Source organism: Akebia trifoliata, chromosome 8 (genome assembly GCF_017979445.1).
Source record: "Akebia trifoliata isolate Shusen 1 chromosome 8, ASM1797944v1, whole genome shotgun sequence".
In the NCBI taxonomy this organism is placed as follows: Eukaryota; Viridiplantae; Streptophyta; class Magnoliopsida; order Ranunculales; family Lardizabalaceae; genus Akebia; species Akebia trifoliata.
Window position 1 is genome coordinate 7,359,964 of NC_141382.1, and position 14,201 is coordinate 7,374,164.

At 32.0% G+C, this 14,201-nt stretch overlaps 1 protein-coding gene across 1 annotated transcript; it reads right to left on the bottom strand.

Annotated features, from left to right (window-relative positions):
• Positions 1 to 255: 255 nt before the first annotated feature.
• LOC147395839 (NAC domain-containing protein 6-like) lies at positions 256 to 2,127 on the bottom strand. Its single transcript, XM_086451138.1, has 3 exons — positions 1,465 to 2,127; positions 954 to 1,210; positions 256 to 639 (listed from the first exon to the last, which is right to left on the bottom strand). Exons 1-3 carry the CDS (start codon positions 1,598 to 1,600, stop codon positions 490 to 492), a joined length of 543 nt encoding a protein of 180 aa, XP_086307264.1. The 5' UTR covers positions 1,601 to 2,127; the 3' UTR covers positions 256 to 489.
• Positions 2,128 to 14,201: the final 12,074 nt, after the last annotated feature.

Genomic DNA, 14,201 nt, shown 5'->3' on the forward strand with positions numbered 1-14,201 from the left:
ACTTGGTTAACAACAATAATTGATAAATTCATTAATAATTCACTTAGGTGATTAAGAAAACGAAGCCAAAATTAAATTACCCCTTTATGTTATTTTTCGTCCTTATCTTTTTCTACAAAGTGTTTAGTGCATTAGGTTCATTTAACTGGGTTTGTGGGATATAGTAAACCCATTGAACAAAATTGGGGCAAATAACAAACCCATTGCGGACCAAAGTGCAAGCCAGTTCACTTCAACCCGGTTCAAGATTTGGCAGAGTAAGAAAAAATTTATCATCAAAATAAAATCCATTAATATTTCAAAAAGTACATTACTCCACAACATTGTAAAAGACTTTACTAGCTAAGAACACCTCATTATATTAATATTTTTAAATGTGACTACTTTTTAACTTTTTTCACTTAACAGCACTTAGAAGGTCACTTGCCACGTCAAACCTATTAAGGGTAATATTGTAAATTAGGGATGTACTCCCATGTCATACTGGATTCAATCCAATACATCAAATTTCCAATTCCCGAAATACTCAAAAGCTTCATCTAGTTTTTGGATCCAATCAGATTTGTTGTTTGCGTCTTCAGGCCACTTTGCTCGCCCATTATTTGTAATTCTACACAGCACCAGCTCTTCAAATATCCCCTAAAATACCAAACATAAAACAAAACAAAACAAAAAGTTAGAAAAAAGGATGTAATTCTTAGTCTTTCTAATAATTTGAATGGATACCCTTTTTGGGGTCAATTTATTATGAATAGGTCTACATAGTTTCAGAATCTCTTTTATCAAATAGGGAATGTTGTTTGAAATTACTATGAATAGGTCTACATACTACATAAAAATGACTCTAACTTGTATAGAAAAAATGTTAAATTTACTTTTAAACCTCTTTGATTTAACCGGAGTAAATTAATGACCCCTATTTTAATTTAAATTATAAAAAAAATTAAAACAACCTTATTGTCGTGGTGTAAAGTGTACTCGTGCATGATCCATGGGGTTTCATTGTCTTTGTCGCTCATGAATACTAGTCCTTGCTTGTACCCAATGCACCTATCTTCTCCATTCAAAATTTTCTCATTTTCACCATTAGTACTCCAAAAACCTATTTTTCCTTTTATACTTCGTTTGGGATAAGGAGAATTTGGTGTACGCCTTTCTCTATGAGTAAAGTAATATTCTTCTCTTTTTTCGTCTCCCACATGTTCAAGTCCTGAAAAAATCATAAAAGTAAGTCATTATAGATTTCATTATTTAATTGAAAGGTGATAGGATCGGGGGTAAAGTAGACCCTCAGTCCACTAGAAACAAGAATAATTCTATTATCTTACAAAAGTGTGACTTCTTGGATCTTCTTCCATTATACAAATCAGCCCATTCAATAGGGCATTGAAAATTTGTAAGACAGAAAAAGAAGAAAAATAGTAATAAAACAGAAATATATGTATTCATAAAATGCATACGTACCTGGGAGCTTCCATGGTTCAGACTCGTAGACGTGGCAGGTCTTAATGGGGTATGGTTGAAGTATTCCCCCATTTACCGTAGTGTTGAGATGCTCCACTAACTCGATATCGCTTGGTGAGAATTTGAAGGGCACCATTGTCTTTCTCTCTCTCTCTCTCTCTCTCAAATGGAGACTAAGGGAATAAAAATGAATGAATCTTCAGAATCAAGGCTAGCTCCTTAAATAGACTTTTCTCATCATGTCACGTCAGCAACGGCAATTTCCAATCTAATACTAACTTGGAGTCATATTTAGTCCAAAACCATAAAAAGGGTATCTGGATTGTATGTCTATTCAACTTGATTGGGCCCAACGGCTGGACCACTTTTGGCACTCTGACTTTAACTTATTGCTAGATTTCTGCTTTGGGTTTAGGATTTTACATGAACCTAATCATAATTATATATTACTGAAATTACTTGATCTTGGAGTTGAAGTTACTTGATTTTGATTTTGATTTTGATTTTGAGAAGAAATTAAAAATAATTACTTAATATTTCTTTTTTTTTTTTTTTTGTCAGATTGATTTGGCCCAACGGCTGGACCACTTTGGATAGACCGGATCAATCATATGTGTCAACGAACTGGTCCAAATTTTAAAACATTAGTTTGATGTGGGGCACTCAATTAGACTCACTAATCCTATAGGGATTTTGATAGATCTATATTATATATTTATAATATTATAAATAAAAACTAAGCATTTATCTAGAGAATGATGATTTAATCTCACACCATCGTAAGAAAATCAAGAGAAAAAAATAACGGGAATACATTGAATTTTTCACAAGGTTCGTTATTAAAATCATTGAATGTATCCCTAAGCTTTTAGAGCCAGATCATTAGATTATGAACGTGACATCAACAAATAAAAATTCTCAATCTAACTCCCTCTTACATACAAATTGGGATGGTGTTAGCTAAAGTTGATGTGGCAATAAAATCTCTCTAAATTTTTTTAGGCATTTTGATTGATCTATTTATATATTTATATTATTAGGTTTAAAATCAAAGCATTCATGCCTTGAGATTTAATCAAATATCCAATAGTCATGATTTAATGTCACACCATCAAAAATAAAATAGAGACTATACATCAAATATTTGACATGGTTCATTGTTAAACAATAATATAATGTACCAATATAACTTATAGTTATATACAACAATGGGTCAAACCCATAATTCTTACAATTTGAGATTTGCCTTTTTCTTTATTTCTTTTCTTTTCCATATTTTATTTAGTGCAAATTGTCCTCCATTCAACATTCCTTGTGAGAGGCCCACAATCAACTTCATTTATAACTCATAGTTATATGCAACATCATGTTCGTGGAGGGATTGTATCAAAATTTTATATTAAAAGCACAGGACCCACACGTTAGAAATGTCTCACTCTCGCACATGTAGAAATGTCTCTTGGTGCTATTCATGTTAGGTTAATTTGTGGAATATACCGAACCTTGTAAAAACATATTTACAAATATTGAGCAAAAAGAGGCATCTGAGTTTCCTATTTTCTCCAAACCTAGTGAAAACTAAATAACAAAACAAATCATTTCATACCGATTCATGATTCAATATATATATGGATCGGGATCCGTATATACATAAAGTTACTCATAAAACTACAACGTGTTTTGTCTTATATTGGCAAAAGGTTTTGAATGGGCTGATTTTTTGTGAGGTTGATCTCTATGGTGAGGAGATCATCTTTGTCAAAAATCAGCCCATTCTGAAATTTCTAATCCTATGTTTACAAGTTAAAGAATTTTGGATGGTCCATTTTTTATAAACTACTTTTGATGGGGTTATAAGTTTTGGAATGAGCTGATTTTTTGCAAGGATGATCCCCTCAACATAGGGATCATCCTCACAAAAAATCAGCCCATTTCGAACATTTTTTCCCATATAAGACAAAAACATTGTAGCTTTATGAGTCGCTTTATGTGTCTACGGATCCTTAACCTATATATATATATATAGGGGACGGTTCAGCAGCCCTAAAGTTGGCCAAGTTTGGTGCCAAACATTTTTCAAAATATGGGTTAGAAGCTTTGGAATGAGCTGATTTTTTGTGAGGATGATCTCTATGATGAGGAGATCATCATCACAAAAAATCAGCCTATTTCAAAACTTCTAACCCCATCAAAAGTAATTTACAAAAAATGTTTGGCACCAAACTTAGCAAACTTTAGGGCTGCCGAACCGCTCCGATATATATATATATATATATTTGCTTTGGCTGGCCGCACAGGACATCTAAGAGATTCCATGGTTCAAAGTTGTAGACATCACGATCATTAATGGGGTTTGATTCAAGTATTTCTTTGTTTATCTTTCCTTTGAGGTAGCTCAATAAGGTTGCATCCATAGGTGAGAATATGTAGTGTGACATTGGAAGATCACAAACAATAACCCAATACAAAGCTTACTACTAGTCACTCTCTCTCAATTAGAAACTTATGGGAAGAGAGATGATTTGAAGGAACCTTGGGTTCCTTTTTATATAACTTTTCAATCTCCAAATCTAAGCTTCAATTTATTTACTGAAATTGCTAGGAATGCATCTAAACTCCACTTCCATGAAAATTTATTTCCCCAACTCCATCTTAATATGATGGTTCAAAGTCCCAACCACAATAAGAGTTAACTATAGGCCCATGATGGACATAGACCCATTTCAAGGAGTTGGGTTCCAAGAAGTACCCAGTCTGATAGCTTACGGGACCAATTTCGAATCCTTCCAATCCGATAGTGATCTAAACCAATAATGTGTTGAAATATATAAATAATGTAAATTTACATTTTGCATTTCTTAAATCAAATCGAATTATAATGATGCTTTAGATTGGATCCAGAACAATACAGACCTTATCGGATTAATACCAATTTGGATCCAAATCTGATCCATCTTGATTATATGTCCAATAATAAATTTAAAAACTTGATCCACTATGGGTGCCCATTGAGGTGTTTTACTTAAGGGGGAAACCACCAACTCTTTATTTGCAAATTTCTTGTGGGCACTCTATTGGACACTATAATCTAATTGATTGGGCTTCAAGTTTTGTTTAACCTAAACTCTAATTTAATTATGTTAGTTAGGCTCCCAGATAAACAAATTCATTTGGACACACCATGTGGAAGGAAATTGACTATTGCCAGTTAACTAGTATGTGAGATAATCAACTATTGTCTGTTTTACCCTCCATAGCACCCTTAAAGTGTGAGTTAGATTGGGCGGCGATTAGTGATGAGTGTCTTGAAACACTGAATTATACACACATTTCCTGGATATTTATCTTAATTTTTGTCCCTATTTCTCTGTATTAAGGTAATAATAATGATAAGCCTCGAAACATCATGTTGCATATTATTAAATGATAATTAGGTTTGATTATACATAAATAATTTCATAAATCTGATTACATGGGTTTCTTGTGCAAAAAATCAGCATTTTGAGGTCCAAATCTCAAGGCAAAAGCATTTAGGCCCACTTTGAAATGTCCTAATCCTTTGGAATGTTTTAATCTTTAACTCATGTTCTCTTCTTTTGTCCTTTTATGCAAAGAAAGTGGAGGCTACTTTTGGACTCTTCTACATATATTTTTTTTTCTATAAATAAAGCTTCAATTTTTAGAGAAAGGCCCCTCTTGTCCTTTTTCTTCCTGTTAATTCTCTATAATTTTCTAGTTTTTCTTTAAGAGAAAGAATTCTTGTAGAAGTGAGATCTCAAGAGTGTTTTTCTTTCATCTTTGTTCTTTAATTTCTCTTTGTAACTCCATTGAAAGATCATCAAGTTGGGAATCAAATTGAAACATAGACTTATCTTATCCTCTCCTCTACCATGTTCTCTTTCTTTTACTATTGTTGTAATTTGTTCCTCACAATGATCGACTAGACTCTTCATAGAGAGGTCAATGATGTCGGAGTGAGTCTATCTGGTTCTTGTTTAAACAATTCTTTCATAATTGTTTTAATTATGTTTGTGAGAAGTCTATCAAGATCGGATTATCCGATTTATATTAATTGTCCTCATTTTGATGATCCATGCTTAGATAAAATCAACTTTGACCATGCTTAATGACAACTTGAGATATAGATCTGATAATATCATTTTGATTCACTAATCACCTATATTATTGGATTCATCTACAAGAGTGTTAATCTAATTATCTTTCAATCCAGTAACAATGGTTTGTTATGTGGATTGAGATTAAATTAGGATTGTTAGACTACCAAGATGGCTTACAAATGTTGAATTGATTTCTCTAGCTTTTACCTTATTTCAATATCTATTTTTTACTTCAATTTCATTTACTACTTACTTGTAATTTTCTAATTTGTTTTAAAATTTTATTTTCAATATTCTGTTTTGATTTCAATTCGAAGGAAAAGTTGAATCACTTTTGTCCATGTGGAACGAATCTTACTTATCAAAATTTATTTTAATATTTCATCAATCCTACATTTCTATAATCTATATAACATTGATCAAATTGGCACCATTGCCGGAGATAGTGGTTCGATTCATTTTCAATTCGAAAGAACCCGAGAGGAATTCGAAATAGAATCGACTTCTTTGCCAGAAGACAACAGAACTTAAACTGACTGTAATTTTTTGCTCCGATCTCCGATTAACTATTATAGTATATTGATTTAGGGTAGAATGAAATTTTCTTTCAAATGTGATTTAGTCAGCAAGATTTTGATAAGTCAGAATTACTTTTTAAATCTGTTTATTATCATTTATGCTCCTTGTAAGGATATATATATTCTTTTCTTTTAATTTTCTTTAATCTTTAGCTAAGTTTATTTTTCTATTTTAGAAATTCTTGTATAGGATTCCTTGTAATTTTATTTAATTATCCAAGAAGGCTTTGATTGTAATAGTTATAGGGAAGGACGACAGTGGGTTGAAACTGTCTCGGTCCCTCGGCTTCGTACACCAAAATTGGTGTCAGTGGTCCGAGTCGACTCGGATTGATCATCCTTTATCTAAACCAAGAGGTAATTTTCACACCACTCACGCACCTCTTCTTAGTGAGTTTTTGTGTTGATTTTGAATGATTAATCTGTACACCTCGATTTACACATAGTAATAAGGACACTCTTACGAGGATGGCACCATAAGATAAGAATAGGATTTCATCTTCGATATCATACCCTTTTAGAAAATTGAATTCACAGCCACATAATTATTTAAAGTAATAATGGCACCCTTACGAGGATGGCACCATAAGATAAGAATCGGATTTCATCATCGATATCTTACCCTTTTAAAAAAATTGAATTCACAGTCACATAATTATTTAAAATTGGTTAGACTTGACTTTAGGTCTCATTGAGGTCATTAAGCAAAGTTAATCCAAGTTGCACCAACTGCATTTCTGGATAAAAAACAATACTTAAGCACAATCCTACCTCATAGTACCACGTGTATTCGGGAATAGACAACGTCTATTCTAGACGAGAGGTGATTTAAGAGTGCTTTTGCTCAGTATCGTGCACCGCCTCTCAACTGGGGATTAAACTGATTGTTTCCGATTTCAGATATTTGGGTTAGAAGGCTTCGATTATTCCTTTGAACTAGTTAGGAACTGTCTAGTCGTAGGAGCCTAGTGATCACGTGTGAATTCCTCTATCTTTTATGTGTAATTTTTTAATGTATGTTAGGTAAGAGATCCCAAAAAAATCCGATGAATCGTTTGATCCGAAAATCACAAAATCTCATCAATTACCTAGGATTAGAAGAGAAATCAATACTGTAACCACCCTACCAATTCAGAAATTGATCCACATCCAAGTCCACCTCATCACCTTCATGAGAATCAACAAACTCTCAATGAGTTGTTCGCTTATATTACAGCCAATCCTCCTTCTTGTATAGCTTTACCCGTCATGAATATGGCACAATTTGAAATAAGGGCAGCCACCATCAACATGATTTCCAAATTCTAAGGTTTCGAGAGTGAAAAACCTTACAATCATCTCAATAAATTGTTGACCTTGTGTCAGACATTCAAAAATGGACATCTCGACGAAGAGAATGTCAAGCTTAGGTCGTTTCTTCTTTCTCTCGAAAATCATGTTGCGGCATGGTTAAATTCCTTGGCCTCTAACTCTATCATCACGTGGGATGAGCTATCAAGAAAATTAATGGTCAAATTCTTTTCAATGATAAAAATAGAACAATTCAAAAATGTCATTAGGAACTTCAAGGGAAGACCTGATGAAGTATTTTTCCAAACTTGGGAAAGGTTTAATGACCTTCTTGTCAAATGTTCGCATCATGAGATCGATAAAGCTCAATTAGTCAACTTCTTTTATCGTAGTCTCCTGACAACCCAGCGTATCCTTCTAGAGTCTATGCATCAAGGGAAGTTCATGAATCAGACTCCCAATCGGGCATATGAGTTCTTAGTCGAACTGGCTGAGAATGCTCTAAATTGGAGTACCAACTTAGGAGATTTTGATAGAGAAGAGTTAGAAACCAAGAAATCGGGCATGTATGAGATCAAATCCGATCCCAATCTCAAAAATGTCATGACAAGCCTAGTCACTAGCATGCAAAGTTTGAATAAAAAGTTTGACGCTTTCAGTGTCAAAACCAATCTTCAAGAATCCACCCCAATTTTGCAAGTCGCTTCATAAACATCTTCATCATATTTGTTCTATGAGAGCTCCACTCATTCCATTGAGGATTGTCCCACTTTTCCAGTAGTAAAAGTTAAGCAAGCCAATGCTATCAGAATATACAAAACTCCGAAACTCCAAAAACTATTGACTGAAGAATTAGGGTTAGGGTTGGATCAGTTTCATTTAATGGAGCTTCTCGATCTGGATCTAGATCTGGCTCTTCTTTTTCATCTATTTCAGGTGATCTCTCATTTTTGTGTTGATCTAAGGGTTCTGGATTATCTGAGAACATCAATTTGAAGAAATCCATGAGAAACAAAATCAAAGAATTAGGGTTAGGGTTAGGGTTGGTCGATCTGTAATTTGCGTTTGGTTTGAAGCTTCAGTTTAAACATGATTTCAAGAACCAATTTTTAGGTTCGACTCGGCTGTAGATTCAACCAGTCCATTACGATTGGGAAGAAAACAAATCTTGACTTTAGTCTTGTAGGAAGACTAGTATAAAATGACTAAAACACCCTTATATTCAATATCATGATGTTAACAAATTAATGATATTTATCTTTAAAATTACATGCAATCTCGCTGGTAATTTATTAGTGAGATCATCAATTTAAATTAGAATAACTATGTGGGATCTCACTGGAAAATATGTTTTGGAAATTAAAATGAACATTGTATCGAAATCAAAATTTTTGCAAAAGTTGAGTTCTTTTTCAAAATTTTCTTTTTCTTTTTTTATTTGCACCAACCAAATTATTTCCTTCATTCAGTCCATGTTACCCAATCTCATATATAAATATAGGAACAAAATTTATATGAATCGTGTGGGAAGGTTTTATAATGTTTTTCAAATTAGATCAAACGAAAAAAAAAAATGAATGAAAGATTCAAGAACAAGTTATTCAAGTTGAGGGGACTATGTAGAATAAGATTTCAAGAAAAAGGTCAAAAGTAGATGGGATCGAATTGATGGCTAACCATGGTGCCTACAATAAAATTTCAAGATCTATTTTGAGATGCGTGAATAAGATTGTAAATAAATTTTATTCATTGTATACGATGAAATGGATATACAAATCTTAGTACATTCGTCTATGGGGTGTTCTTCTTTTATTAACAATCAAATAATAAAAATTGAATAAAATCTACTTGCAAACTTATTTTATGTATCTCGTGGCGGATCAAGGAATTTGGTTGTCGACACAAGCATTTATCTTAAAATTTTCAAAACTCCACCATCGTAAATCAAAACAACTATTGCAATAGCAAATCATAAAGCTAACAATGAAATCTACAATATTGGTTTTGATGCGCATCTTAAGAAAAGATTGTTTTTGTTTCACTTAAAACTTATTATTTTTAATAATTTTATTTTTCAAAGTATTTTAAGGGTGGTAGAAGAGTTTTAGTAAAATTAGAAATTTTTACTACTTTTGAAAATTTTCAATTTCTTGAAAGTTTTACTACTTTAGTGAGAAATTCATGGTCAAAGTGTTAGAATCTACCTAAATAAATGTTTGTAAGAAATATTTATTCAGTATTACTCAGGATTTTCGGGATGATTAATTAGAATTTCAGAGTTATATATAAAATACATCTTTAAACTCTCATAAACATATTTATCGATCTACACGATCTACTTGAGAAGAATTAGGGTCCGATTAATTCAGCTGCCTGAATCTGTTGTCAAAATCTGTTGTCAGAAGCTGAAACGCTGAAAAGCTTGTTTGATAGAGCTTTGTAAAAGTGCTGTGTTGTTTACCAAAATCTGGTAATTACTATTTGATACAGGTTCTAGAATCTGCTGTATGAGAATAAAATGACCAGAATACCCTTAAAGTTGATAGTGCACCCAGACTGCATTAAAAATTACCAGAATACCCCTAAAAATATATAATTACCTTAAATATATATAAATATAATAAAATTATATAAAAATTTTTAAAAATAATTGTAGTTATTATAAAATATTTATAACTCTGAAAAAAATATAGAAAAATTTATAATTCTATAGAAATTTCGGCAGCATCTCCTCTTAAAAATGGACATGACATTTTCCTAATAAACAAAATACTTACATAATACGCAATCCAACGTTCACATTAAGATCGTATATATACATAACACATCCACATTACATCTCATTTATATTCTGATATCATTTAATTGAATTCTATTTCTTTTACTTTGTTTATCCAAAGACAAATTCAAAACATTAAGTTCAAACTACAATAAACTTAGATATAAAAGATTTTGTTTTATTTTTAATTAGGATACTTGTTCAATGGTCCATAATCACTCAATTAAACCAAGATAATAGGGACTCGCTATTCCAATGGATAACTTGAGAAATGCTTAATTAGAAAGTTGGACTCACTTGTAGTTACAACTGTGGAGGTATCAAAATTGTAAAGAGATGAGGAATCTCTCAATTCTAGAATACATTAGGATTTTTATGGGGTAATTAGGACATAGAAAATAACATAGGAACTCACATATAGAAATTTAACAACATGATAAATAGTTCAAGTCTTAAGCTAAACCATGATAAATACATATTAGAATCACTCAACTAAACCATTGTTCAGAGAAGATAATAGGAACTTGCTATGCCAATGGATAACGTGAGAAAGACTCAATTAAGAAGCTGGACTCACTCACATTCATAACTGAGGAGGTATGTAGAATACATGAGAAATACATTTAAGAGAATCTTGATGATACTTCGCGTAATTTTAAGATTTTTATGGGTTAATTAGAAAATAGAAAATAGCATAGGAACTTACAGCTAGAAATTCAAATACATAATAAATAGTTCAAATCTTAATCTAAATCACAATGTCTATGAATGTCAAACACATTCAATGGCTCAAAAACCAAGTTTTATTAAACCAAATACCAATGTGAAAATGTGCTAAAATGGGTTGAAACCTTTTGAACAAATTTTGAGTAAACCAATACTTTTTAGGTGCATGTCTTTTTTCTTCAAAATTTTATACTTTAATGATGTCTGATGCAAGTATTGAGACCAATATTTTGAGAACCCAAAATTTGTCAATTTGATTGGACCATAGTAGAATTTTACTTCAAGATGGAAAAGTATTGGATGTTTTAAGATTGCAAAGTATTTTTCACAAAAATGATTCAAGGGTTGCATAAACAAAAACTTGAAATAAATACAACTTAACAACAAATTCATAACTTCCACGAATAGAAATATCTAGATAGGAAATGAAATACAAAGGGGACGAAACCAAAACAGGAAAACCAAATTCATGAAAGGAAATAAACTCACAAACCAAACATGAAAATCCAAAATATAAAAAAAAATGTAAAAGAGTATATGAAAAACATTAACAATTGCAATGAGAGGAACAACAAGTAGGTCCTTGGCCAATTGTTGGTAACACTCTGTTCTCACTCTATGAGTTGAATCAACTTGTTTTTTTTCCATATCAAAATTAATCCTAATATTACCAAATAAAAAACTAATACCCATAAATTAAAAAGCCCAAAAACTCAAAAACAAAACACAAACATTTTACAAAAACCCATAAACTAAAACACAAAATACTACTTATTTGATGTTTGGGCTCTCCAAACATGTTTCTGCAGAATCACAAACATAATGACATTGTTGAAGAAAAGAAAGAAAATAAAAATGAATCACAAAAAGGGGGGAAAATCAACATAAACAAAGAGCAAATACATACCTCTCTACAATAAAATATCTCTTCCAGGGAATAATGTAGCAAGAAGATGGCATTTCAATGGTGTTGTATTGAAGAGTATCGTAAAATCACAGATGACCCTCGTCGCTATCTTTTCTTTGTCCAAACCCAGATGAACACAGACCCAAACCCTCTCTCTCTGTAGTTCAAGAAGATGGCAATGAACATAGATCACCTTCGACTTTCTAAGAAGGTGAGGTGAGACATGGATGCAACTCAAATGGTGATGGCAACGAACATTAAATGATGCTCGAGCTATGGGACCAAACCTCCAGTGAAGGAGAGAGTTGAAGATGTGCGACAAATGGGAGGATTCATGACAGCAACTCCAACCGATCTCCATATCTCTACGTTTAGAGATGGAGAAGAAGAGAAGAAGAAAAGGGCATTTCCACCTTTTTCATTTGACCATTTTTCAGTCATTGCGTCTCCCGCAAACGCAAAAAAAAAAAGCTCCTTTCAGGAGCTTCTCAAAGCTACGATTAAACATGGTTAAAAATTCCAAACGCAAATTTTTGAAGCATTAACAAACAGTGATTTGGGGGGAAAACTCAGATTCTCTACGCAGACGCAGTAAAATCTGTGTTTAGAAGCACAATCAAACAACACCTTAACAGTTGAAGAAGTGTTTTCTATAATAAATATGATGTAGTTATTTGAAGCACACCCATGCAACCATTCACTCCATGCTACTCAATCTCGTATATAAATTGTGGGTTTATAATTATGGTTGATGACATGGATTGTTGAAAAGTTTCTAATAGTCATTAACATATGAAAATGCTGAGTCCAATAAGATACATGTTGTACTATCAAGTTGAGAAGAGACTCGACGGACAAGTGATTTTTAACTGAAATATCCACATGTCAATTTAGTTAAGTCCTTTAAAAAACTTAACTCGAGTGACACCTGGCAATGTCAAAACACTTGATTGAGTACAACCGATTGATTATTATTAAGAGAAAATCACATAAATAAATAAAATCCATGCAAATCCCAACAAAAGATATTTTAAGATCTTTAGGATTCTAATTCAAGTTAAAATCTTAGACCAAATTGGAAAGAGACCAAGAGAAGGAAGAATTGAGATTAGAAAGCTCTTGATTCGAGAAGTAAATAAAGAATGTAGGAGAATTAACAAGATTTTTGCTAGAAATGTTGTCAAAAGAAGATAGACACTTGGTCTATGTATAATAAGATTCATCACATCGGTAAAAAACTTTTGACTTGTTTTCAAACTCAATCTTTTTGAATTCTTGCTAACTTAATCATCAAAAGGTATTCAATTGAGAAATCCTTGCAGATTTGAGACTTTTTATGGGAATTAGAGGGAACTCTTTCTTAAATTTCATATTTCGATTGGGAAGAAAACAAATCTTGAAGTAATTTTGAACAACACTTGGGTTTTTGTGAAAAATAGAAATAAAACTTTATACTCAGTGATCGGTAACTTTTGTTGATTGTAAAATTGTAAGATGAAACAAATATTAAAATAAAACTTTAGTAAGTAAAATTCGTTCCATAGGGACAATCGTGATTCAACTTTCTTTTGAATTGAAATCAAAACAGATTAGAAAATTGCAGTTAAGAAGTGAAATAGAATTGAAATAAGAGTAAGAATAGAGATTGAAAATAATGTAAAAAACTTAGAGATATCAAATCAACCTTTGCAAGTCATCCTATTGCTGAATAATTCTAATATTAACTCCATCTACGTAATAAATCCTTGTTCGTAGATTGAAAGATAAATTGATTGGAAATTGAAAGTAACTAAAAAATATAAATGTGAATCTTGAACTTAGGGGAGATCATCCAACTTATATCTTAAATTCATCATAAAACATGATTAAGCTTGAACTCATCTAAACAATAATCATCAAAGTTAGAATTAGAGGTATAAATTAGATGATCTCATCTTAAGATGCTTCACAAGAACACAATTAAAGCAGGATCAAATATAATTAAAACAACAATATTAAGATAAACTGACTCCAATGTCATTGACCTCTCTAAGGAGAGTCTAGCCGATCATCGCGATGAACAAGTTGCAACAATAATAAAATAAAGAAAACATGGTAGAAAAGAGGATGAGATAAGCAATGTTGCACTTTGATTTCAAGCTTTATGATCTTACAATAGAGTTGTAAAAAGAAATTAAAGAACAAAGATGAAAGAAAAATACTATTGAGATTTCACTTCTACAAGAACTCTTTTGTCAAAGAAAAAGTAGAAAATTACAGAAAATTTGTAAGAAGAATAGGGACCCCTTCTCTTAAGGACAACCCCTCAATTTATAGTTTTCTAATCAAGTTATTGGGTT

Coding starts and splice junctions, on each gene's coding strand:
- LOC147395839 (XM_086451138.1), bottom strand. CDS start 1,600: ATGGTGCCCTTCAAATTCTCACCAAGCGATATCGAGTTAGTGGAGCAT. Junction 1,211..1,464: donor TGAACCATGGAAGCTCCCAG/GTACGTATGCAT, acceptor TGATTTTTTCAG/GACTTGAACATGTGGGAGAC. Junction 640..953: donor CTTTACACCACGACAATAAG/GTTGTTTTAATT, acceptor TTGGTATTTTAG/GGGATATTTGAAGAGCTGGT.